General features: G+C 39.6%; 1 protein-coding gene and 2 long non-coding RNA genes across 6 annotated transcripts in view; 1 reads left to right on the top strand and 2 right to left on the bottom strand.

Moving 5' to 3' along the window:
- The window catches only part of cadps2 (Ca++-dependent secretion activator 2), a 191,182-nt gene that overhangs the window by 142,456 nt on the left and 22,055 nt on the right, over window positions 1–26,671 (bottom strand). For 3 of the 4 annotated variants that reach the window (XM_026174892.2, XM_026174894.2, XM_026174895.2), the window contains exons 3-11: window positions 17,636–17,968; window positions 13,549–13,629; window positions 13,199–13,429; window positions 12,669–12,790; window positions 11,301–11,412; window positions 8,778–8,917; window positions 3,593–3,659; window positions 2,789–2,897; window positions 2,118–2,318 (exon numbers count right to left, since the gene is read on the bottom strand). In XM_026174892.2, coding sequence (XP_026030677.2) covers window positions 2,118–2,318; window positions 2,789–2,897; window positions 3,593–3,659; window positions 8,778–8,917; window positions 11,301–11,412; window positions 12,669–12,790; window positions 13,199–13,429; window positions 13,549–13,629; window positions 17,636–17,968 — 1,396 coding nt within the window. The remainder of the gene's footprint in view (window positions 1–2,117; window positions 2,319–2,788; window positions 2,898–3,592; window positions 3,660–8,777; window positions 8,918–11,300; window positions 11,413–12,668; window positions 12,791–13,198; window positions 13,430–13,548; window positions 13,630–17,635; window positions 17,969–26,671) is intronic. The other variant, XM_026174893.2, reaches the window with a different exon arrangement.
- LOC145429739 (uncharacterized) lies at window positions 22,906–24,376 on the top strand. The gene is made up of 3 exons (XR_013910028.1): window positions 22,906–23,220; window positions 23,883–23,998; window positions 24,143–24,376. It is a non-coding gene; the product is annotated as an uncharacterized LOC145429739 (long non-coding RNA).
- On the bottom strand, window positions 24,451–26,373 carry LOC145429742 (uncharacterized). Its single transcript, XR_013910031.1, has 2 exons — window positions 25,739–26,373; window positions 24,451–25,008 (listed from the first exon to the last, which is right to left on the bottom strand). It is a non-coding gene; the product is annotated as an uncharacterized LOC145429742 (long non-coding RNA).

The following is a 26,671-nucleotide window of genomic DNA, read 5'->3' as shown; positions in this document are numbered from 1 at the left end:
TAGTGTGACCTACAATGCTGTTAAGCTGTTTCGATCTGACTCTTGCTGTGTGACTGTGTGATACAGAACCAATCAGCATGTGAACATGAAACCCTCTCCAAACAAAAAACACCATCTTGGAACCTGCTGTCTGATTGGTGTTCTGTAATGAAAAACTCTTCACACTGTGTACAGTGGAAAGAAGGGAGCAACATCGCAATAAAAACGTGTTATGGTAAAAGGATGGCAGTGGATGAGAAAAAAAAGGAAAGAATTACTTTAAATTAAAGACTGTCAGGACCAAAAATTAGAAAAACATACAGTGATATCAAACTCTTCAGATTTGGTCTGCAGGCTTCAACAGAGTTTTATTTATTTTAACATAACCTGATGCTAAAAAGGTGCTGTTTCTCTTCCATCAAACTGTTTTCCATTAGGCTGACTACAGAGTACCAAAACAACCCCAGGATAAGGCTGTGCTAATGTAATACTATGAGCTATCAAGGAAATAATTGCATAATCCAATTGTATTATATTGTATTGTATTGTATGACTGAACCAACAAACACAATGCTGCTGTGAGGTTTCTACAGCAGTGCTGGTGCTAAAACACTGAAATGCTATATAATGGTAATCTCAGGATACATGATGGTAACGTTGTGCATGTCAAACTGTTAATTTGTCAGTATTCTGACAAATTAGTATAATAGTATAATAAACTTGTATGAAGGTGTACTAGGGCCACATTAAGAAAAAATATTATTGATAATTTTGAGAATAAAGTTAAAATACTATTTTGAGAAAAAAGTTGTAATTGTATTTTCGACTGTAATCTGTAATCCGCACATCCAATTATGAGCAGATTACAGTTACGGTTTCAGAACAAACTGCCTCAACTGCTGTAACCTCTACAAAACGCCTCATGTAGATGACTTAGTAAAACAAATTGATCAGCGGTCTGACACAACACACAATCTCTTTGCTGCATGAGGGTGTAACTATTGATAACCTTGCATTTTTCCTTTACCAGCCACTTCATTTTGAAAAACACAAACTCTTCCTTGTTTCTGTGTTTTTCCATCTCACCAGATGCAGCTTACTCAAACCATCCTTTCAATGCCCTTATACATACACCGCATCGTTTATGTGCTAAAAGAGAAATCATTTCCTTTATTGCTACTAAAACATTTTCTGAAGTAGGCTTTAATTAATTGACAGGGTATAGCAACCGTGGTGATCTCCACATTTTGACTTTTTTCTGGAGATGCAAATACAAATGTTTTCTCAAAATAAATTTTCAATTTTAATATGAAAATTTTGACTTTATTCTCAAAATGATCAATAATCTATTTTTTCTTAATGTGACTATAATATAATAACAACAACAATAATAATAACAATCTTTGTATCGTTATTATTATTATTCATTTTGTCATTGTTTTGCTGTGTTTTATTTTATTGTTAAGTGTCCGTGGGTGTCTTGAAAGGCGCTTTTAAACAGAAGTTGTTGTCGTCGTCGTCATCATCATCATCATCATCATCATCATCATCATCATCATTATTATTATTATTATCATTATCATTATTATTGTTATTATTATTACAACAACACTTATACCTTAAACTTTTCTTGAGTCGGACCTGGTACATAAAAAAAAAAAAGTACATTCCCACCAACCTGTTTCACTGTTAGGAAGTAAATTATGGGAATGCGACAAAAATCATCAAGTAAATTTGGATTTATCTCTCAAGAGAAAGATTTGTAACTGACCTGCTTTTATACAAATGGTTCTATTTACAGTTTTAATTTCACTAAAATAAACGAAAACTAAAGGTTTTCTAATGGTTTCCATTTAAGAGCAACCACAATAATAAAGACACTAAAACTTAGAAAACAACAACTTACAATCACTCAGGTTCTGCCAAGTCTCTATAGATAAATAAAGATTGCAGGCAGAAGCATTCAACAGAATATGTAACTATGCACCTGAACTCTGTGTTTTACAGTTGTGGTTCCTTTCCCAATAAACACTGTTTGATTTTAAAAGCTATTCGAACACTTTCTGTAGTTTGCCACTTTTCATTTCTTCAATGACATTCAGATAATCAAAACAGATCGAGTGAGAAGCTGAACTTACTGATGGGGGATGTCAGTTTTTGGTTTCCTCCTCTGCAGTTTGGGGTTTTGTTTTTGGGGTGGAGGATCGGTTTGTAGGACTGTCCAGTCGCTCGGTACATGGCCTGGATCCACAGCACCCGTTCCTGCTCATCATCACAAGCAAACATCACCAAATCGCCTTCCTTCAACACGTTAAAAAAAACCCGACCACCTTGCAGACCTAAAGAGGAGATAAAAGAAGTGAATGTTAAAGGGCAGAATAATGAAAAATAAGCACATCCAAATCTTACTTTGTGACAATTTCATCATATTCATCATATTCCATGAAATCATTTCTTGATGATTTATAATTAATTTCTTTTTAAACTGTAGTAAATCTGTGCTCCCTACTTTTCTCAAAAGTGAGATATTGAAAAGTCTGTAATGTAATCTTCAAAATAGAGAACGTGGTTATGAACAAAATTTAGCAGAGAAACAGATAACACAACAAAAATTATAAAAATTGCATTTAAACGTAACATTTAAACAGCTTTTTTGACAGTGTTTTGGGGAGATTAGTATAATTCCATAAATTAGAGTTGTTTTAATTATTTTATTGGCTCCAATAACTTTATTCTTTGTACACAATCAGTTTCAAGATGATCAAAATCTATCGTGCTATTGTTTTTAACATTTCTTTTTCATGTCTACCTGGCCGAGGCTCACAGGAGTCCACTGTGTAGCCCTCCAGCTGCATCAGCTCCTGAGGCTCAGCCTTCTTCTCTCTATAGCTGCACATTGCAAATGTGTACTGACTAACCTGCAGGACAGCGACACAAATTCATGAGCAATCAAAAACAGACACACATGCATGCACACACACCCACACACAGTCCATAGACATGAAAGTTCTCCAGGTTCATTTTCTTTGCTGTCCCACAAAATGTGCTAAAAAAATGTAAAATTTAGTGTTAGGGCTACGCAATGACTGTTAAATATGAATCATGTGAACTTGTTAAGATTATGACATATTCTGACTGTCACATCTGATTTCAGAAAGACGGTAAAAGCAAACTCAAGTCTTCACAAATCAGTGGGCAATGTCATTGTGTCCACTTTGGCTACACAGTGTCTTACTACCAGTCGTCATTAAATATGAACAGCCGTTAAACATTTGATTCCAGGTGCAGAGAAACAGTATCTGAGGACGTTACAAGCTCGTGGGGGTTGGCTGTCACAAAAGCATGGGGTAGATTTGCAAGAATCTGCCCCATGTGCCTCTAATGCTCAGAAAGTTAATGTCAGCTTAAGTTGAAAAAAAAAGTGTCAAAGGAATTGAGACAACCGGTTTCCTATGAAGGCCGAAGCTTTCATATGTGACTGCTGCGTCCTAGCAAAACGCTGCCTGAATCAGATCCTTCAAATGTCAACACTTTGCTGCTGCTGTATTACACCTCTGTCCATATCAGTCACAGCTTACAAATTCATCTGAGCAGCGTCTCACCAGTTTCATACCTGGACAAGAACAAAATATCTTTTTTTCCAGCGTTTCCAGACCCTCTGCCCCATAGCGTACAGGTATCTGAAGCACAAAGAAAGACAGTGAGTTACTGATTGCTTTTTTAAAAAACATTTTTTCCTGAAGTGAACCGCATGTACGATACTGTGTTTCACACACTAATTTAACAGATGACTCACTCATTTTACCCATTTATATACGTCTCATTTTAGCTAGCTAAATAAGCTGGCTAAAATGAGACTAGATTAGTTATTCTGATGGGTACTTAAAGCAGTTGGAATAGTTACAAATAAATTAATCATATGTAATAGTCCTGCCTAAAATGGATTTACATCCATTTTAAACTATTTAACCCAATTTGTCAGTTTTACTATTAAATCATGTAGAAAATATTTTTTCCAAGGTGAGAAATTTGCATAAAACTTAAGCCACTTATCTCTTAAACTGACTCACAGACTCTGCTCAAATTAAATAAAGATATTCTTGAGAATAAGAAAATACTCTGAGGCATTTTGCCTGATGAACTGTGGTTGCAGTGGATTTTTAAAAATGTCTGTGGTCCTCTAAATCACAAAAACAAGCAAAATTACTTTTTTCCTTATAAGTAGTAGAAACTCTTATTACTCTTGTTCTTTAAATGGTCTGTAGAATTCGGTTCATCGGGTTTTGTGCTCACCAACAATTTCAGTAACATTTTGAGAAGTCCTACTTTACAGAGTGTTATGGTTTACTCTTTCTTTCTTTTTCATGCCCACACACACCACACAAGTGCTTTTAGTGCTCAGAGTAGAAAAGCGCTATATAGGAACCAGTCCATCTATCATGTACAAAATGTTACCGAGGGCTGCTACTGGCCTACAGGATGCACTTTCAAAATATTTGACATATAGTTTGTCATCTCTAATTCAAACAGCAACCCAAGTCTCACACTGAAGAGTTAAAAAGCTTTTGAAGATTTCCAGCAGCTGATAAAGATCATGCAATACCATTGAAAGATCCAGAAGAGCCACTAAAGGGGTCCTGAGGAAAGACTGTTTTGTCAAATGTGAAATGGATTTGTGGAGCTCCACAGGAGTTTTTGTATTTTCTAAAATAAAAGAGCATACTTATTTTCTTTTCTTGTAGTTTAATAAATTCGAATGTCAAATGCATTAATTTTGATAAACGCCTAACCTTTAAAGTCAATCACTCTTTGGATTTTGGACTGCTGCCTTGGGTGTGGGCAGTGTCGTCTTACAATTCACCAATAAATGAAGGAAAAACTGGTTACTATTACTGTTCTTGAAGCTTGTAGGTACAAATGACAAAAAACCAAGTATAGAAATGCATAACTTCAGGAGAAATTGTTTTCAACGTTTTGCTTGAAATATTCATTTGCCTCCTGCTTCAGATAAAAGGTTAGTATACTGTTTTAATGCAACCCACCCCAAGAAGAACAAAACATAAAAGAACAAAAACTACATTTACATTTAAAATATTTACAAGCTTTTGTGAGCCTCTTTGTACCAAATCATTATTTTGATATTATTTTTATTGTGTCTCATATCCCAATATGACACCAAATTATTAGTAACAATTATTTTTTATCTAAAGTGAAACTAAAGTAATGAGTTTTGAGCTGAAAGAGGCCATGACAACAGCAGCAGCTCAAAATGGAAGAATAACCAGCATGGCCTCTCAATCAATGGCTGCTCCTGGGCCTCCTAAAGCGTGGGATACAGGCAAGTGCAAGTGAGGAAAATCAATCCATGGCGAGACCTCTTTCTTCAGCCCTGATGCCTGCCCTTAAAGAAAAGGCCTCCAGTCAAGGCTGTGGTGTGTCTGGATGGAGAATCTGGGCCATTCTGCATGACTCCAGGTTAACATGTGGCACTGTTCGCCAGCCACTTGTGTAAATTATTTGGTTGCTGGTCCTGCTCCTTCCTGCTGTTTCAAACATCCTTCAGCTGCAAGGATCCAAAGAGATGGACGGTTGATGCCAAAAAGTTCACTGCAGACATTTAACAGTCCTCACAGCACAAAAACATCCATCTTAAACTGGTCATTTAGCCAGACATTTAGACTCTGAGGGTTTTAAAGTCTGTCGACACACTGAGCAACTACAGTGTTTCTCATTGCATTTATATATTAGGCACCATTTGTTTGAAATAAAAGAACCGATGTTACAACAATGAAGAAAGTTTTTGTGTCTAAATCTGGTTATAACCGTAGCAGATTGGCTGCGATTTTAAAAATTGTAAGAAAAAAAGACATACTTTAAGACAAAGTAATAGAACAGATTATCCGCAGCAGTATTACTGAGTTTGTAATAGACTTCATTTATTTCAGCACAAATAAAAAAAGAGATACTTTGCCTCCTGGAGAGATGATTCTTCTTATTTAAATAAAAAGTGTCAGTTATTTATAGTTCGTAATTAATCAGTACTGTTTCACACAATACAATTTATAGTGATGTGGAGAATACGAAGACATTTCCTTGTTAAAATAAGAAAAAAACATTTTTGGAAAATGATGCGTTCATGTTTTAAAACTAACATAGATGCCTACGGTCAACTTATATTTGTTTGTAACAAATGACAGATAAAAACAAATATCTGCCATAAAATAATGAATGTTAGATTATGAGAAAATGAGATTTTAGCAAATGAATCGGTTTCACTGGGAGAATCTGAGCAAAACGACATTTTTCATAAAACAACTTTGTTCTCTCACACACACACACACGCGCGCGCACACACACACACACACACACGCGCGCGCGCACACACACACACACACACACACACACAAACACACACACTCGCGCGCATGCACACACATGCACACACATGCACACACACACACAGTCAAACATTGGACTTTAAGACAAGACCGAATCATATTTATGATAAATGAGTGTAGACTGCTGGTTTTCTTCTACTGTTCACATAAAATACAAAAACACATTTGAAATAAAGAAAACGCTACGTCCAGATGAACAGAATCAACGTTTGTGGATTTAAATAAAGTATTTCCATTTTGTTTCCCTGCCCGTTTTATTTTGACCATCAAATGTGTTTTTGCATCTGTTGGTCTCCTAATCGAGTTTGATTCACTTTGACTACTTTTTTACTGTTTTGTTTTTTTCTACAGTTTGAACCTAAGCCCACAAACACTGCCAAATGCAAAATGTCTTTTAACAGAATAAGTTTTCTATTTTTATATATTTTCTTTGCTATAAGAGAAGTAATGAAATGCTTCAGTTGGACTCATTTCATTGACATGTGTGGAGTTATTTTGATAATCTTATAGGTAAAACTCAGAAATGCAGCATGTAAGACATTGACCTCAGTTGGTGGAACAGCATCAAAGCAGCAGGCACAGCACAACCCTTAATAAATCAAATGCCAGAAAACCAACAAAGAGAAGAGCTGAACATGGACCAGAGAGGCAGAAGTAACAGAGAGACCGATACTGACCCCTTGTGTAAACCAAGAAGGATACAGATGGAGTGCAGTTACCAACCAGCCAGTCAATTATTAAAACTGCCCGACTCCCACATTGTTACAGTAATGAACAGAACCGTTTGTCAGCTCCTGCGGGAGGCTCATTAGATGTGTGAGGCTCATTCATACACAAGACTCATTCACATACACATTCATACAAGCGCTTCTTCTAAACCTAAGTGCCTAAAATTTGAAGGATACATCACGAGCAACTTAGGGTTCAGTATCTCGCCCAAGGAATTGGAAAGCAAACACAGACCTTAGAATTTTTAGACAAACCACGTTTCTGCCTGAGTCATAAACCATGAGTCAAAATGAGAGGTGTGACTCATTCCTCTCGTCTTACTGAAAATACAGCAGAATTTAGTTACATGAAGTCAGATTGTCCACCGGATTGTTTGTTTTTTGTTTGTTTTCCACAAAGAGTGGAAACACTGAAAACTGCTGAGACCATAGACTCTGCATCATCTTTTCCAAGGAAATTTGAATTTAAAACTGTTAGTTTAAAACCAATTCTAATTATTACTGTAAATTTTGAAGGAAAAAAAAACCTGACTCCATACAATATATTTAAAAAAAATGAACTCTTCAATTGAGACATGAAATGTTAAAAGAAAATAAATATTTCTCTCAGCAACACTTGCAGGCTGGAAAATTAGAATTTGCTTCCATCTTCTGGTTAAAATAAAAACTACACAGTAACAACTCAAACAGGTCTTACACAGAAATATTTTAAAAGAATAGTGATTCTAATTTTAGCTGCCATTGAGAAAACCAACCAGGCTAAAAAGTGCTGATAAAAAAGCAAAATAAAACCTTCCTCAATGAACATATGTGAACATTTGTGACTTATGTCCAGAAAGAAAGAACAAAGCATAGCAATGTGATATTTCTTTAAAATCTATTTATCCCAATGTGGAATGTGGCAGTATTCCTGATTAAATTCTGCAAGTGTTTTGTACAATGGCAAACCTCAGACACTGCTGCCTGAAACCAATTACTTGATATACTTTATTGTCCCCTTAGGGAAATTTGTTGTGGACTCAGGTGCTGCCGTCACAGAGTTAACAGACATTAAAGAAAGGAGAAATAAATAATAGATTTAAAAAAACAACAACAAAGACAAAACCTTAGTCCATCTTTAACCACAAACTACTCCATTTGTTTGTTTGTTACAAACACGCCACAGCACAACTCTACTATACTGCAGAAAATATATTTTGGATTTTTTTTTTTTTTTTTTTTTTTTTAACACTCCGAGCCGCAACTGTTTTATTTCCATAGAGAAGAAGGACGTAAGCCTACAGTGATCACCCTCAGTCTCCTAGGAAATAAACCTATGATTCCAATTTCAAAATCCTCCTCAGAAAACTTGACTTCTGATGTCAAGGTCATCAGGGTTCGAATGTTTCACTAAACATGTTGGTATGATTTTGAAAATCCTAGGTGACTCCCGTCTCAAGTTTTCGCATTCACAAGATCGAGAATTGAACTTGTCAGAGATTTTTCGTAGACAGACCTATGGTGTCAAGTCACTTCCTTCTTGAGTTATTACATTTACAAACTTGGGCTGGGCTGTGACCTCTTTGCTATCCAACTGTCAAGCACTGAAGTAAAAAACTTTGGGGAAAAAAACCCAACTGAAACCGCGCCCGCCAAAAAAGAAAAAAGAAACAGGATGTAGCATGTGACTCACCCGCTGTGCTTCATGTTGGGAGGTTTGTCCATGCGGACAGCCAGTTTGATTTTCAGCTCTGTGTCCTGGCTGTTCTTGGGGACAATCATACGATGGAACTCTGTGTGCTTTGGTCCATTGGTAGTCGGGTTCAGGATTACCTGAGAGGGAGGAATGGAGAAATAGATCAGGGAAAAAAAACAAACAAACAAAAAAAAAAGTATAATGTCTATGGGAAAATAGCCCTCAGCTTCCTGACCTAAAACCGCAGTAAAGACCTATTTAACAGTTCCTACTAAATTTATGGTCTTGAGTCTTATTTATTAAAGCATAATGTTTTTGTAAATTGTGGTTCGATTCAAAGTAATTGATAAGTTGTGTGATGCAAAGATAACTTCGGAGGCTGTGAGAGAGTGGTTATGAGAAAAAGATGAGGATGTGTGAGTGAGTGACACCAAGGAGCAACTCATGTAAAACAATGTCTGACCTTTTGAATGTATGATTTAATAAGAGTATATTGTGATGAGCAAACCCAGAGATTTAAAGAAAAAGGTAAAAGAAAGTATTCCTATGTAAGTGAATAAAAGAACATTTGATTTTAAAGTGTGTATGTGTAAGTCAAATGGAGAGAGGATGATAAAGTGTGGCTGGACTGTGTGGTTGGATGTCACCGTGCATGATGCTAGTTGTCATCTCAGAAGATATAAGGTCCAGTAAGAGAAGAGAGGCGGTAGAAAGGATGACAAGCTATAAATGCTTTGTGCAGAGGAAATAAGTGGTTCTTCCCATTGTTTTCTGTGAGATGAGCCGTTCACATTGGATCAAAGAGTACTCTGTTCATTTTTGACTATTTTTGCCAATACCTTGTTATAGTGTCTTTATTTTTTACTAAGAATGGAACAGCTTCAGAAGACAAGTGGTCTGCCAAACAATGACAGGGGCAGGGATAGCTCAGTAGGTAAAGTGGTCGCCCCATGATCGGAAGGTCGGCGGTTCGAATCCACTTAACGGCTACCCTGAGGTACCCCTGAGCAAGGTACCGTCCCTACACACTGCTCCCCGGGCGCCTGCTTAGTGGGCTGCCCACTGCTTCACAGAGTGAATGGGTCAAATGCAGAGAAAAACAAGTAATTTCCCCATGGGGATCAATAAAGTATCTATTATTATTATTATTATTATTAATGACCACATCCTCGCCAACAATTAAGTTGTTCCCTGGTCCGTCTGGCCTTTTGTTTTGGAGTTATAAAAAAACCTTACACTATTTTTTCATGAAATCCCTTAACATATGAGACCGTATTAGTTCTTTGGGCTACACTAAATATTAAAATTTTAATCTTGATTGTTGTTTCGACTTCCCAAAATTAAATGAATATGTTCAAGCAGTATTGAAATCACATGCTTCATCAATAGAACAGGAAGGAAACGCAAATCAAGCATTCCCTAAATCGGCACCTGACCACATGCTTGCATGTACCAATCACAGCTGCTCTCATGCAGTAAGACGTTTCATTCATATAGTCTGGAAGAAATAAGAAACTTCCAACCAGCAACTGTCAGTCATTGTTTTCACTGTGCTTTGACTTCCCTGACCTTCAATTATCTCCTCCATACACACAATGAACTGTGAATTCAGCTTAATCGGGATTGAACTTGTATACAACAACAACATGTTTGGATCTTGTAGATATGTGTGAAAATTACAAATAACATCTGAAGCTTTTAGAACTTCGAGTTGTCTCACCTGCCAATCAAATTCTCTAAACCTTCACTGATGGATTCCTTTCCTCCAAACAAATTTTTCATGACCTCTGAAATTATTCTGATCTTGTACGGACTTATCAGTTATAGTGCTAGGTAACTGGACTTTTTTCCCCCATGTCTAGTGTTTCTTCAATTTCTGATTGTCAGAAGACGTCTTGGGAAGTCTTGGTACCCACAGCCCTCTAACAGATACACCTGTGGTACCAATTTCAAAATTCTACATCACTTTGTTCTCAAGTTACCGTATTCACAATCTTGGGTGTCCATGTTGCCTGCCCATCCGCTGCCCAGCAGGGTGACAACATTACCCAATCAGCCCATTGTGGTCAAAGGGTTAAAAAAAAAGAAAAAAAAAAAAAGTATCTGGTTCACTTAGCAGTCACCCAAGTTTCTGAGCAAAAAAACCATCTTTGATACAACATTAAGGTTGTATCAAAGTTTCAAACAACTTTCACACGATACTCATTTATAAATGTGGACAACCTGGAGAAAAATATCAATTCATTATCGAAGTCTGGAAATTAAAAAAAAAACAAACTCACAACAGAGAAATGAAATTGAAGAAATGTTGTATCTAAAGTCACATTTATTATCAATAACACTACGCCTAAAATGACAATGTAACTAATGCAGACTAAATTACACAGTTATTTTCATTTTGATCATTTGAATGTAGTTAATTATCTTTATATAGAGAACTTTTCTAAACAAGTAAATATTATCTACTAAACATTATACACTAAATAGACTTTAATAAACCAGAATAATAGATTTATTCACCTTGCCCAGCTCCTTGTCATCCAAAGCTAAGACCCTGGTGCTCTCTAGGAAGAGCTTCACTTTAACTGAAGGCAGAGGGTGAGTTGTGGTGAAGTCCCCCTGAGTCCCCCACCTGAAAGACATGAGAATTTTAATGATTTGTAAAATTGTAGGTTGGCACTGCTGTTGACACTGGGACAGGGAGGAATTGAAGATAAACGGATTTAACTCGAGCTAACATTAGCAGCCTTTTTGCTGCCTCACCACTGTATGTTCTACTACCACACCATCTTGGTACTGCTTTGGCTGCTAACCGCACAGCAAGTCACATTATTTGGCAGACAATTGTATTAAAAATGCCTGTTAGTCAAAGCAACCACCTCCATAATAGAGAAAAATTTAAGGTTATATGAGATTTCAACTAGTTACATTTTTTTTAATCCACCACCTTATGGAACTCATAGAAATATTTGTTTTTAAAGAAGCAACTGTAAAATTAGACATAATTAGAAATTTTAACATTGAAATTCACTGGAATGTACTCATTTTTGGAGTGTTTTGGGGGACTTCTCCTTCAACTGGCTTCAAATTCAGTCCTAGAGGTTATAATTATTGTACATATTTTTCTACAAAAACAAAATTCTGCATGTTCCATCTTGTCTAGGTGGTCATTAATCTGCATAGCATGACTTTTATTGCTCCAGTCTGTCTGGGTTTCTCCCTTTTTTCATTCATTTTGGTTCCGACCTGAACTGAATAAACTTGGTTGGTCTCCTGCTGTAATTTCCCCTCAACCCTTTACTATGAAATTAAATTGAAAAGAATATTCTAACAAAATTCTGCCTGGGATAGTATCAGCCCGTTTTATTAATGGGCCAACAAACTGTGCGGCTAAAATTGACACTTAAAGATTAGAAGCTGGAATTATGAGTTTAGCCTGAAGTAGTTAGTCCCACTGTATATGGGACTGTACAGCAATTTGTCCCCTTCTCTTTTATCTCTTCCCTTCTCAAGTTATCGCATTCACAAAATTTTCCTTGACCATGAGGTCGAGGTCACTGAACTGTCCAAGACTTTTAGATATACCTGTGGTATCAGTTTGAAACTCCTTTGTTCTCAGGTTATAACATTCACAAACTTGGGTGGTCAAAACTGAGATTTGGGTATTCTAAACAGTCTAAATCAAATGTGGGCAAATCATTTTCCCAAGAGAGTAATAAGACAGTAATAAGAGAGAAATAAGTTCAACAGGAGATGAAATAACATGGAGCAGGACTGAGTTCAGCTTACTGCTGCAGACCTCCACAACAGTCACAATTTCTCATGTGGTCCCTTGGTAAAAAATAATTGCCCACCCCTGGTCTGAACAGATCAGGAAGATTAACTCACTGTGGTCTTGAGGCTTCTACTTGGTCGGTCTGTAGCTTTTCTTCTCCTTCTACCTCCATGGTACAGTAAACCATACGGTCTGGGGCCACTGACTTCAGGCCCTGGACCTCCATGATTACAATCTGAGAAAATCAACAGAGGTTTGGCACCAACAAACAGAACAACAAACAAACTCAGTTTTCAACCCAGAGTAACCCATTCACATCCCCAGCTTTTACCACTGACACTTTCTCTTTGAAGAGGTAACAGAAAGAGGAAACACACCCAGCTGGAAGAGTTTTGAATGAATGAACTACAGGCCATGAAGTATGCTAGGATTACCTGGATTTCAAATCATACAATTAAAAAAGAATTTTAATCTACTCAGGTCATCTTTGTCTAAAAAAAATTAAAATGTGTTAAATGATCCAAAATATTTTTTTGCATGTTTGTCACAAGCATAATAAATAGTGAAGGGGGCAAATACATTTTCACAGCACTGTATTTTGTGAGCAAGTTACCAGCAGACATTTCTATAAACCCAAACACACCTCCAGAGTGAAAGACAAGACGATGTCCGACTTAGACAGATCTCCCTCATCTCCAAGATCTAGAAAGGAGTTATTTACAGTGGAGCGTTTGAGCTTCTGTTTGAAGTCTGGACCTCCTTTAGACACAGGCAGACTCTCCAAATTTGCCATCAGTAGGTTGACAGATGATCGCAGCTCCTCCACATACAGAGCCTCCATATCAGCAGAGACAAACTTTGGGTATTTCCGTTCCTGAAGGAAACACAACATACATTAAAGTTCATCTTAACGTAAACATCAACATTGGATGTGTATCTTTCAGGAAATAGAAGTCATGTGACATTTTCTGGATGCAAGTAATCAGTTAGTACCTTGGCAATCTTTTCGGCCAACTGTAACCTGCCATCCAGCTCTCTACGGATCTGAGCTGCCTGTTCATCCATGCTATCGAGCTGAAAAAGAAGGGAGGAAAAAAAAAAAAGATTGTCACTAACTGTCCAGTGAAAAGTGAAATTCTCTGACATACAACCAGTCAGCAGCTGAGGGGTGAGGATGTGAGAGTTTCAGCAGGATGTCAAGCCTGTGAAAAACATACCACGCACGCACGCACGCACGCACGCACGCACACACACACACACACACCATGAAGAGGCCAGTAGGAAAACAACAACCACCAAATACTTGCAGAAAGTGAGGCAAGTCCAGAGGAGTCAGTTAAATGGCAATAAACACCTACGTCCCTGCTAGTCGTCAGATACCCTGCTGGGATAATCGACTGGCTGAAAGTGGAGATCAAACCCCTGACATCAAAACAAGGAAGCTCCTTATCATGCATGCAATGTTTGTTTGTTTTTAATATACACCTTTAAAAACTAATGTTAGTCAACATACAACATTGTCAGATGTTATGTAGGCCAAACAACAGACACGCAAGTGAAAAATCTGTCAATGATGATTTTTCACTTGTTGTTTGTCCAATAAAATATTTGGTTCTTGATTGGAAGTTGTTGACTGTCAACTGTTCACAGTTTATTTAAGATGGTGCTGCTTGGTGTTTCATTGTCTAATGAAAAGCAGGTGTGCTCGAAACGTCACTAGATGTGTGCAGAAGTGTGCAGATGTTATTTTCCTTTAATCATCCTATTTATTGTTATTTATTTATTTTTAAATGGCTCCAATGATTGAACCAATCTATAAACCCCAATCTTAATCTTATAATCTTAAGATTTATGATACAGACATGAATGAATGAGTTTGTGCGTTTTATGGACTTTCAGGGTGCAGGAGGCTTTTTTGTTTGTTTGTTTTGTTTTCTCAATACAACAAGTTAATCACATTGTTCAGTGCTACTTTGAATTCCTGTTGTCTGTGGTTACATTCAAATCTGATTAGAGGTACTGACAGGAGAGCTCACAATCTGCTCATTAGACACTTTATTCAGCAGAGTCAAACAAATGTCATAGCTGACATAATGAAATAAAAAGCAAAACACCGTATTTTCCAGACCATAAGGCGCACTGTCGATGAACAGGTCTGTTTCCATACATAAGGCGCACCAGATTATAAGGCGCATTAAGTGAAACAAAACAAATAAGTCAAACTTTACTCAACTCATTCTTCTTGCTTCCTCCACTTCCGTACCATTGACTCATTAATGCAGAATTGTCTCACAGCTGCTCTATTCTCATGTTGTTTCAGTATATTAATGACTAACCTTAGCTTATCACATACAAATTGATGAAAGAGGGAAAAACATGTAATTCATGCACCATTTATAGCGCTATACCAGTGGTGCAGCCACAACAACCTGGTGCTGAATGCCCAGAAGACAGTGGAGATTATTGTGGACTTCAGGAAGCACAAAGCTCCACTCCCCCCATCATCCTGACTGACACCCCCATCACCTCTGTGGACTCATTCCGCTTCCTGGGTACCACCATCACCCAGGACCTGAAGTGGGAGCCCACCATCACCTCCGTCATCAAGAAAGCCCAGCAGAGGATGTACTTCCTGAGGCAGCTGAAGAAATTCAACCTGCCAACACGGACGATGATGCAGTTCTACACTGCAATCATCGAGTCCATCCTCACCTCCTCCATCACCGTGTGGTACGCTGGAGCCACTATCAGGGACAAACAGAGACTGCAGCGTGTTGTGCGCTCTGCTGAGAAGGTGATTGGCTGCAGACTCCCATCTCTGCAGGACCTGTACACCTCCAGGACACTGGGGCGTGCAGCTCGGATCTCAGCTGACCCTTCTCACCCTGGACACAGTCTGTTTGACCTGCTCCCCTCAGGCAGGAGGCTCCGGTCCATTCGCACCAGAACCTCTCGCCATAAGAACAGTTTCTTCCCCTCTGCTGTTGGTCACATGAACAATAACCGTATGACTGTTCCCACCACTAACACATGACCCTACGCTGTGTTCACTGCATCATTCCATGTTTGGCACTGATCACCACCTGCACTCATGTATATATCATGTATATATCTATCTACTTAGCACTTTTAATTCTTATTCTTATTTTTATTTATTTATTTATTTATTTTTTCATGTCTATTTAAGCGTAATTTATGACAGTATGTTTGCACTGAAGCACCGCAGCAATTTCCTAATGTTGTAAACCTGCTCAACATTTGGCAATAAAACCCTTTCTGATTCTGATTCTGATACCCAGGGGTTAAACAGGGCCAAAAAGATCTGGAACGGCATTTTTGTTCTGTTTATCCTGCAGCTTAGTGCAGGATAAACTGGTTTGCTTGCCATCAGAGATGGGCTGTAACGCGTTACTGTAATCCGATTATTTTTTTTAAGTAACGAGTAAAGTAAGGGATTACTATTTCAAAATCGGTAATTAGATTACTGTTACTTTCCCGTAGGAACCCTGCGTTACTGCGTTACTAAAACCATGATTTTCTGCGAGAATGTCTCATGACAGTGACGTAAGCGAGTGCGCCGTTAGTGACAACAGCTGTGTGCAGATCAACAATGGATAATATATCAAGTGCGGGAGAGAGTATGAGCGTGCAGCGTTTAAAGCGTGGAAGCACTGACCTTACTTTGAGTTTGATTCCATAAAAAGTGACAAAAACATTAGTGTCCGTTGTGCGTGGGAAGAAAACTTCTTTTTACAGCAAAAAAACCCCTAAACTTCCAAACAAGCACCGAGTGGGCAACGACGTAATGGGAAACTCACAGAGAAACTCGCGGATTCTTCAACTGACCGTCGCGGCACACCTGCACCAGGGTAAACCTCCGCCTACCCCACTCCTGCTTTACAGGTGAAAATAGAGCAAAAGGACCGCTAGTCTTTGACTTTATTTATTTTCTGCTGTGTTTTACTTGCATCTATTTGAAAGACTGAGTGTAAACACAAATATTTTATTTCATGTGCTGGAATGTGCAGAAAATAGGTTTAAATATTAAACTAATTTCTTCCAGTCAGAGAATGGTGCATATAATTAAATTTTTGCTTGATGCATAAAGTTAAAAGATTAAAACTGATAAAACAAGTTAAAAAAAGAGACTTTTCCATTTGATTACATTTTGTATGATGGATTATGCAGAAAAAGTAGAATTGGGCTGAAAGATCTATCACTTTATCACCTATTCAGATTGTAAATCGTGTTTTTAAAAAGTAACTAAGTAACTAAGTAATTAATTACTTTTGAAAATAAGTAATCAGTAAAGTAACAGGATTACTTTTTTGGGGAAGTAATCAGGAATTAGTTACTGATTACTTTTTTCAAGTAACTTGACCAACACTGCTTGCCATACTGTGGTGAACTTACAGTAACGGACTGTGTTGGATTGCTGCACAGAGGCCGTGGTGTTTATGGTCAAAGTTAGGTTACATCAAGTGTAGCAGGGACGAGTTTGGATTTAAAGTGCTTAGATTAATTCACAGAATTCTACATTTACATAGGTGAAGTACATACTGTGGTATAAAGACAGCAGCACAGGTCAGCTGATCACACCATGAATATAAGAGTAAAGATAGTGAGTTTTGACTCTTTACCCCACAGTGAGCCAGTATAACTGATTCTAGGTTTATTTATTTATTTAAAGTATGGACACAACAATTTGTACAACAGAATAATATTCTGATTCTCGTGGAATATGTTTAAATTCTGAATAGAAATTAGAAGAATATATGAAATGGAAACATGGTGGTGCTGCTCCTTCAGCCAAAACAAGTAAAAGGGAGAAAAACCCTGATCTGAAAGGGACTGAGAAGTGTTATAAAAAAGACACACAGAAGAAAAAAAAATGTACTGTTGAGAGAAGTTGGTTAGGGGCTTTCCACTGATTTCAGTATTTTCTATCAAGCAGGTCTAGCAAATAATTAGAAAAGAAGACAGGATTTCTCTTTACATTTAAGCAATGGACGTTGAAGTATTCACTATTATGCATTCAGTTTGTGTGTCTGGCTGTAACGGTCACCCTCAAGCAGCTCACCTGGCAGGCATTGTACAACAGCTGGTGCTCAAACTTGCGGATATTGAGGATCTGCTGGAACATCTCGTAGAGTTGCTCTTTACTAAGGATGAGCTCTGAAACAGCACTTAGGTGTGCCCTCTGTGGTTGGCGCCACAGGTCCTCATCCCCTCTGTAGATAGCATCATACTTTGCAATCCAGGAACTGAGCACAGTCTCTTTGCTCAGCCCATCGATCTCAGGAAGGCTGCGGACACGGCGCTCAATGTTTTTCTTGAAAACCTCACGAAAGTCATTAGCTGAACAGCCACCGCTCTGAACCATCCGGGAAATACGCTCACTCTTTAGGAAGCCCTGCAAAGGAAAGACGGCATTACAATAATCTAAACGCGATTACACAAATGCATGAATAATTTTTTCTAGTTCAGCAGAGGAGAGCATATGTTGCAATTCAGAAATATTCATTAAATAAAAGAAACAGGAACAAGCCAAAGATTTTACATGAGAGTTGAAGCCCAAGATTTCAAATGCTGGACTTAGCAGTGGGCTCTCTGTCTCCTTAGCTTGGTCATTGTGGGCTAACTGCACTGAAACCTGAACATCCACCTGTTAGCTAAAATATTGGGATTTGTACAGCACTTTATAAAGGACCATGTGGAGGAGAGCCTGTTTGAGCCAGGTGCACTGGCGTTTCAGTGGACGAGCAAAAATAAATAAATAAACACCGTCCCTCTGTGTTGGACTTCTCCTGGTCAGTTGGACAAACCAACCAGGGCAAGCAGCTGACAGAGCATATGTCCACGAGATCCAATCAGCAGTTTTATGCAATTAAACAGTCTGTCTATTCTCAAGCATATCCAAACAGTTTACCACAAACATGAACAGGTTTCTTACCAAAGCACAAGGGTCAGTTCTTTGTGCTGATGTCCAGGATGTTGAAAAAACAAACAAACAAAAAAAAAAAAACCCAACTCCTTAGTATAGGTTCCTTCACTTTATATTTGGATTTCACTTTTTCTCACTTCTAGTATGGTAAATGGCCTGTATTTGTATAGCGCTTTTACTAGTCCCTAAGGACCCCAAAGCGCTTTACACATCCAGTCATCCACCCATTCACACACACATTCACACACTGGTGATGGCAAGCTACATTGTAGCCACAGCCACCCTGGGGCGCACTGACAGAGGCGAGGCTGCCGGACACTGGCGCCACTGGGCCCTCTGACCACCACTGATATGAATCAGTATCAGTGAGGTAAGAATTTCTCAATAAAAACAAGGAAATAAGGTTTCCAAAAAGTATAGCAGCTCTTGTCGTTTTCTCCTTCTCTGTTTTTGTCCATCACATACATCTATTTCCCTACAGACATGCTGATGGATATCAAGATTTCTGATCATGCTATGTAAGAAACATACAAAGCCTATTAGTCTGTTAGCAGCAACCAAACCAACCAACAGCAGACCAACAAACCTAGTGAGGTCATTTAGTATTCGCACAGGATGACACTACAGATTCTCTGAAAGCTATAACTTTAAACTTTATTTCTTCAATCCAACTTCACATAGTGTTAGATCTATAACTTTTTTTTTAGACCAGTCATTTGTCTTTAAAGACAAATGCATCAAAACGACACTGTCAAGACTTAAGATGACGTATCAGCAGACGGCGCCTCGCCGAGACCAAAGTTTTAATTTGCGTTAAAAGTGCAAACTTCAAACTCTATACCAGTTTTTAAATTGTGTTGACAGGCCAACAAAAACTCGAGTTCTAAAAAAGAATTTCCAACATAATTTTTCGCAAGTACTGTTGTCACATTTACTGCAGGAACACGTGATAAATATTGGACTTTCTAAACACAGCGCTCACCTTGCTAGTGGAAAAATCCACCACATTAACAAATAAAAAAAAAAACATTATGTCAACCCGTGGTTAGTTGGTGTGTGTGTGTTCTACTTTGTATAGCACTTTGGTCAACCTGTGCTGTTTGTTTTTTTTGTTTGCTTTTGTTGTTTTGTTTTGTTTTTAAACACGTGCTTATAAATAAATTGATTGATTGATTAGTAACAAGTCATTCATTTTTGGAACAAGGATGCATCTAAAATGCATCTAAAAGAAACTTCCTTTCTTTCATCACAGCTGTCCTGTGCCAGATGTTCTATTGACCCACTGAGAGAGGCATCATTTTAGAAACATCAGGAACACTGAAGCTGAAGCTCATCGCAGGGATCAAGGACTCATCTTCGCCAGCAGCTCCCTCACAGGGAAATCTTAAAAGCTCCACCATAGGCCTGCCCCCGAAAATGGATAAACCCAGCATTTCATCAACACTGTGATGGAGACTTGCTTTACATATAATTTGTACTCATTCCTGTAGAAAGTTATATGTGTAAATATATATTATGCTCTACACTACTAGCAAAACACAGTTTGGAAGAATTGTAGATTAAAGTTTTTAGTTCAACATAAAAGTGATGACCTTTGACCTGTATCAGGTTTCAAATTGTGTCAGAGAAAATCTCATGTCCTCTTCATGGAGCTGACTACATTCAGTGTTTAAAACAGAAGCTCTGCAGGTCTGAAATCAGCAGCTTTGTGAAACACCAAACTGAGGTCCCGTTAATGCTGATATCCAATGATGCTCTTTCTCTGCATTTGGCATGTGGAGGAGCTTTACCTCCTCCACACTGTCAGTGATGATTTTCTGTTGCACATTGAGAGTAAAGGTTTCATCCATTAGGAAGTCAAGAGACTTTTCAATGTCCTCGACTTCTCAGCTGTCCAAGTCCTCCTCATGTTACTGGTGCCTGTATTTTCAGTTGTCAACATGTCATTATCATTTTCGGTACTTTGCATACATTTGTGATTTGTATGGAAGTTTATTTTAGCATACTGCTTTAGGTCTTATTGCCCGTTATTTGATTTCTATATTAGTGTGATGACCCACTGCACCCTGCCTTCCTTTTGGCTCATGTGTGTCTTGTTAGCAGGCATGGGAGAGGTGGAGTTCCCGTTTACAATCAGTGACACTGGCAACACCTGGGCCAGTGTACCAGGACTCTATATAAAAAAAGCCTTTAGGGCATAGTTTTAGTTGGCTCTGAGACACCAGGTTGGACTCTGGCTTCGTTAGGTTTGGTTTTTGCTTTTGACACTATTACATGCATCATCTTCCACTCATCCATTCCTTCACACACTACTGATGGTACTGATTACACACACCACTGTTTGTTTTTGACAGTAGGGTTTCTTTTCTGTTTTATTTGTTTTAAAAGAATAAAGCAGCTTGGAATACATTCCTAACCACGTCTGGGGTTTTCTTTGTCATGACCGTACGGCCCGGTTCGTGACAAGTGGGGGCTCGTCCATTTGGGTTTGATTTGATGGTTGCTGATTTGGTTTTGGTTATGTGGATCTGGTCTCAGTATGGTGGGTTTGTTGCTTGATTTGTGTGGTGCCTCAGGTTCATGTGGCATCAAGTAGGTGTGACTTCTTAGCAGTGATTGCAGGGTTCTCTGGGGTGGTAAGTGTTTTGTGGAGTCTCCCTTTGTAGGTGCAGCAGCGTGTTCCTTTTGGACTCGGTTTGTTTTTTTGGTTTGGTTTTTTTTTGTGTGGTGTGCGGTTAGAGCATTCGTCTCGGGGACACTTCCAGGGCTGTCAGGTGAGTACCCAGCTTGCTGGGGGCCTAACCAGGTTACTGGGTTGAGTGTTTAAAGAGCCTGTCGCTAATCTGCATGAAGACTAGGGTTATGGTGTAGGCAAGTTGGGGTAGGCAGGTTAGTAAGGGGGAGATTTCCACTTTAGCGAGAGATGTTTGTCTTTCGGGGCATGATTTGACCTGGGGAACCACTGTTTTTTTGCTTGTTTGTTTTCTGCTGTTTTTTTTCTCTTCCTCCTCTTTCCTTTACTGCACTCTTTGAGCCTTGCAGCATCATGGCAGGTATAGAGGAGTTTGTTGCTGCACCTTGTGAGGATTTCCTGGATCGCTGCACTAAGGACCAGCTGTTGAAGGTTGCAGATGAGTATGATCTTGATTTGAGTGGGCTTGGGGATAAACGTCGCAAAGATACTGTGAAATCTGCGGTTAAGTTGCAGTTAGTTGAAAAGGGTGTTTTGGTGGCTGGGCAACAGAAAACTGGTCAGCCAGTAACTGTGCCATTGGGAGTTTTTCCGGGAAACTTGACTTTTGAGCAGCAAAAGGAGCTGATGTCATTGCAAATTTCTTTTGAAAAGGAAAAGCAAGAGTTGGAGCTGGAGAAACAGAAGATGGACATGGAAAAACACAAACTGGAGGCTGACAAGCAGGTGGAGATTGAAAGGTTGCGACGGGAGACTGAGCAGGCAAAGACAGATTTGCAGAATACTCGTTTAACTTTGGTTAAAGAGGGTAAGCTTTCAGGGGACGTCTTATTGGATGAGGGGCGTTCATCTTTGTCATCTCCTGATATGGTGAGCAATTTGCGTCTCTTACCTAAGTTTAATGAGGAAGACCCTGATGTTTTTTCTTTTTCTTTGTTTGAACGTGTCGCAGAGGCAGGAAAGTGGTCAGATTCTGAACGGATTCTGCTTTTGCAGTGTGTGTTGTGTGGGAGGGCGCAAGAGGCATATGCATCATTGGGCAGTGATGGTTTGACGTACAAGTCTGTTAAGGACTGTGCTGTGTTGAAGGCGTATGAGTTGGTCCCTGAAGCTTATCGTCAACGGTTTAGGACACCGGAGAAGAAGGTTGCTCGGTCACATTTGGAGTTTGTGAGGGAGATAACGAACCATTTTAACCGCTGGTGTGTGGCTTCCGGGGTCAATAATTTTGAAGGCTTGTGTGATTTAATCATTCTGGAACAGGCAGGGATGTGTGTAATTATTGTCAGGAGTCTGGTCATTGGAAGGTGAATCGTCCCATCCTCCTGGCAAGAGACCGCTCTGGGGAGGGGGGGGGGGGGGGGGGTAAACAGGGGAATCCTATTGCCCTAGCTGCAAGCCTTCCTGTTCCTTTGGGTTTGGACAGGGGGTATGGTGAGTACAAGGAATGTGACATGTTTGACGGGCCTAGGAAGTCTTTGATGCCTGTCTGGGGTGGGTTTGTTACCCTGCCTGGGGGGCACACGTAACGGTGTGTTCACACCGAACGCGATAGAGGCAGGCAGAGCGTCAGGCTTACATGTAAAGTCAATGGAAAGGCGCTGACCCGCGATTGCGGCTCCCGCGAAAATTCGGAAGCAGATTTGCGTCGCCAAAACGCCAAAACGCCTGAAACGCGCGTGAGTGTAGCGCGTTTCAGGCGTTTGACTCGCGAAAAAAAACACGCGCGTGAGTTTATGTGTTGCATTTTGTGCATACACGCGTTTCGCGTCCCCCGCTCGAGTTGGAAAAATCTGAACTCCAGCGTCAAATCGCGCCGCGACAACCAATCAGGAGCCTGGTGACGTGGCTGTTACCTAGTTCAAAGGGGCAGATCCAGCCAAAGCCCTTTATTCTTCAATAGAAGGAAGGCTAATCAATGCCGTAGCAAACAACCCGGAGCCATACGACACCAGCTGCTTTCTGGACCGAGACAGGAATATAAAGGACCGAGCTTGGAGGAAGATATGTAAAGAGATCGGGCAACCTGGTAAGTTCATTCATTTTTCTCAAGTTTTCTCTAAAGTTTTCACTGACCCGGGGAAGCCGCACAAAAGCTAGCAAGCCACCGCTATTTTCCCACTGACATACAAATACCGTTCTGCTTTTAGGCATGTTGTCATTTAAGAATATATTTTATTGTTTATTAAAAAGCAGCACACAGTGGTCCCGCTGTTCATCCGTCACTGCCTCTTTTTTCTTAATTTTCATTTTCTCTTTTTTGCACCGGACAGCATTGCATTCTGCAGCCTGATTGACAAATCTCCTGCGCTTGCCAAATTTATCATGTTTGGTTTTGATAACCATCACGTCCAATAGAAAAAACAGCACAAAAACACCCATAACTATGAGCCTCATTCGGAAATAGACACCTGCACCGCGAAGGAAAAAGGCGCACGAAAGTGGCAGGCAGATGAAGACAAACCGCGGCATAATAATACGTTTACGTTTTGCAATCTACAAAGGTTTGCACTTTGAGAATCAATTGTGAGAACTGTGACCAATGTTCATGTGTGTGTGTGGAAAACAGTGTATAAAGTGCGTGGCCAGGGGCTAGTTATTCTGAGAACCCCTGCTGCAATAAATGAGGGACCACTGTCTACTCTATGATTATTATATTCAACCTGTTAACATTTAATACTGTATTGATAGAACCAACTGATTCTGCAGCAGAGCATCCCCTGTTGCTTCTCCTGGCTCCCCAGTCCCTGAGCTCCTGCTGCTGCACCCACAGATATGTACAGCAAGCACTGATACCTTTTTAGTCGGTGGGATTGCCTGTGATGACCTTTACTAAATATCTACAACCAATCTGATTATATCCTGTTTTTAGTTTGTTTGTTTTTTTCAATGTTGAAATTAAAATCTAGTAGCAGCCTTCTCATTTCTTTGTGTTTTGTGCTGTTTTACAGGCCCACAGGGGAGGACGGCTCCGAGGCAGATGAGGGACGGGTCCCAGGACGGTCCATCGGTGGTGGAGCTGGCCATCCTGGTGTCCCTGAAGAGGCCACACCAGTCTCCAATGGAGCATTTCCTCCTCAGCCTGGTTCCTGCTCTGGAGAGCAGCTGGTCCTTTTTATTCCTGTCTCTCTGTAAATTCTTATATTTTATATATTTATGTTTAATGTATTTCTGTGTGAGAATTTTAACATTATTTCAAATAAATTTTTATAATGACTAATGTCTCAGTTCTACTACACAGCAAATGTTGGCACACGACTTGACACATGTAGAATTTATTTCATATTATACTAATGACAAAATATACTAATACAGTGGGATGCAGAAGTTTGGGCAACCTTGTTAATAGACATTATTTTCCTGTATAAATCGTTGGTTGTTACAATAAAAAAATGTCAGTTAAATATATCATACAGGAGACACACACAGTGATATTTGAGAAGTGAAAAGAAGTTTACTGGATTTACAAAAAGTGTGCAATAATTATTTAAACAAAATCAAGCAGGTGCATAAATTTGGGCACCACAAAAAAGAAATGAAATAAATATTTAGTGTATATCAATGTGTGTGTCTCCTATATGATATATGGGGTGCCTTTGTCTGGACGTGCTTCCCATCCAGAGCTGCACAGCACAGAGGGAAGTTCCAGCGCTACTGGAGTCCCTCTGTGATGGACCACCAGTCTCCAGGTGAAGGCACAGCCATGAAGTCGTCCACTAGACAGTCCCAGATGGCCGTCGCTGCCTGGGGGGTGATCTGACACACCGACTCTGTAACTGAACGCTTGGTGCTGAAGGAGTCCGCGGTGACAAGGAACCTGGACAAAATTGTTCAAAATCAGTATTATGTGTACTGCAGTTACAAAATACATTATTCAAATTCCAAAATACTTTTGTGATGTCAGATTTAATCACAAAACTTAAATCTTACATAAAACATTTTGTAATTATAAGGATAATTACAAAATGTATATTAGATAATATCTAAAACAGTTGTGTTTTGTTTTAACTTTAACATATTATAATTTGATTGGTAGCAACTTTCGCAACTACAGTGAGCCAATCACTCATAATTCCTAAACATGTCAATCAGGTAGGAATGAAGTGAGACATTAATAGAAATAAAGAGTTGTATGTTGACATGTAGCCCTTTCCTTGCTTAAATCATTAATATTTTTGAAAAATTAATCTGTGATAAGACAGCTTATCAAGATAGAACCATGTAACTAGAGATGAACCAAACTGTTCACAGTTTTATCTAACTCTGTTTTAATAAAGGCTGGTGACCCCTGTTATAGAGTCTGACAGCTGCAGGGATTATATACAAATATTCAACTATCCCAGAATTAAACCAGGTCTAAATAAAAAGGAGTGAGTATCACTACAAGGTTAACTCAGTGGTCCTAATGCTACAGTTTGATATCAGCAAACACCGAGAGCATTCACTGTTAGCATAGCACATCCATGTTAGCAGTGTATAAATGGATGGTTTAGCATATATTAGCACAGGTATCAATAAAGGACTACGTATTAAACACTTTTACTAACCTCAGGCAGACGGACAGGCGCTCTGCAGATGGGATTGAGCGCCCGTAGTCGGTGTCTAGGCGGGCGATTCTGGGACCGACGCGGGACAGCAGGTCCTCAAACTGGCCGAGTGAATGACGGTGATAGCGCTGGAATCGGCCGTCATCCAGGCGCAGCTCCTGGAGCAAGTGGTGAAACTCACCAAACTGCTCACGCCTCTGGAGGACCTGATGGACCCAGGTACGGCAAGGATGTCCTTTACGCCGCTACTCTGCTCTCCACAGTAAATAGAGAAGGGAGACTCTCTCTTCAAGCGCTAGCTCGACAGCTGCCATCTTGCAAAGATACCGGTCTTGCAAAACTTCCTCCCACATCCCTCCCACATTTCCGGTTCACGCGCGTTAAAATATGATATTTTGGGGCGCGATGGATTTTTCTTGGACACGCGTAGAGGTGCGAATGTGCACGCGTCAAGTTAGGGGCGTTTGGGGCTTTTTTCACGCGCCCATCGCGTTCGGTGTGAACACACCGTAAGTCTCAGTTAGGATCTTGAGAGACACTGGCGCTGTCAACTCTTATGCTGTGGGGTCCATTCTCCCACTTTCAGATGAGACAGCTACTGGGGATAAGATCCTTATGCGAGGAATGGGGATAATGGTGGTTCCGGTTTCGGTGCATAGGTTGAACACTGAGGGCGAATTGGTGAGGTTTTAGTGGGGGTTAGGCCTCCATTGCCAGTGGAAGGGGTGGATATCATTCTAGGTAATGATTTGGCCGGAGGTCAGGTGTGGGGAAAGGTGTCATCAGCACTAGTAGTTACGGATTCGCCTTCCAGGTTAGATCGGTTGGATAGTGCCAGCAGTCGTCACTTCTCTTACCCGGCCTGTGCTGTTACACGGGCAATAAGTAAAGGTGAGTGTACAGAAGCCGCTGTTAAGGATGAACCTGTTTTAC

Source organism: Astatotilapia calliptera, chromosome 7, assembly GCF_964374335.1.
Source record: "Astatotilapia calliptera chromosome 7, fAstCal68.1, whole genome shotgun sequence".
In the NCBI taxonomy this organism is placed as follows: Eukaryota; Metazoa; Chordata; class Actinopteri; order Cichliformes; family Cichlidae; genus Astatotilapia; species Astatotilapia calliptera.
This window is presented reverse-complemented; position numbering and strand designations above follow the sequence as displayed.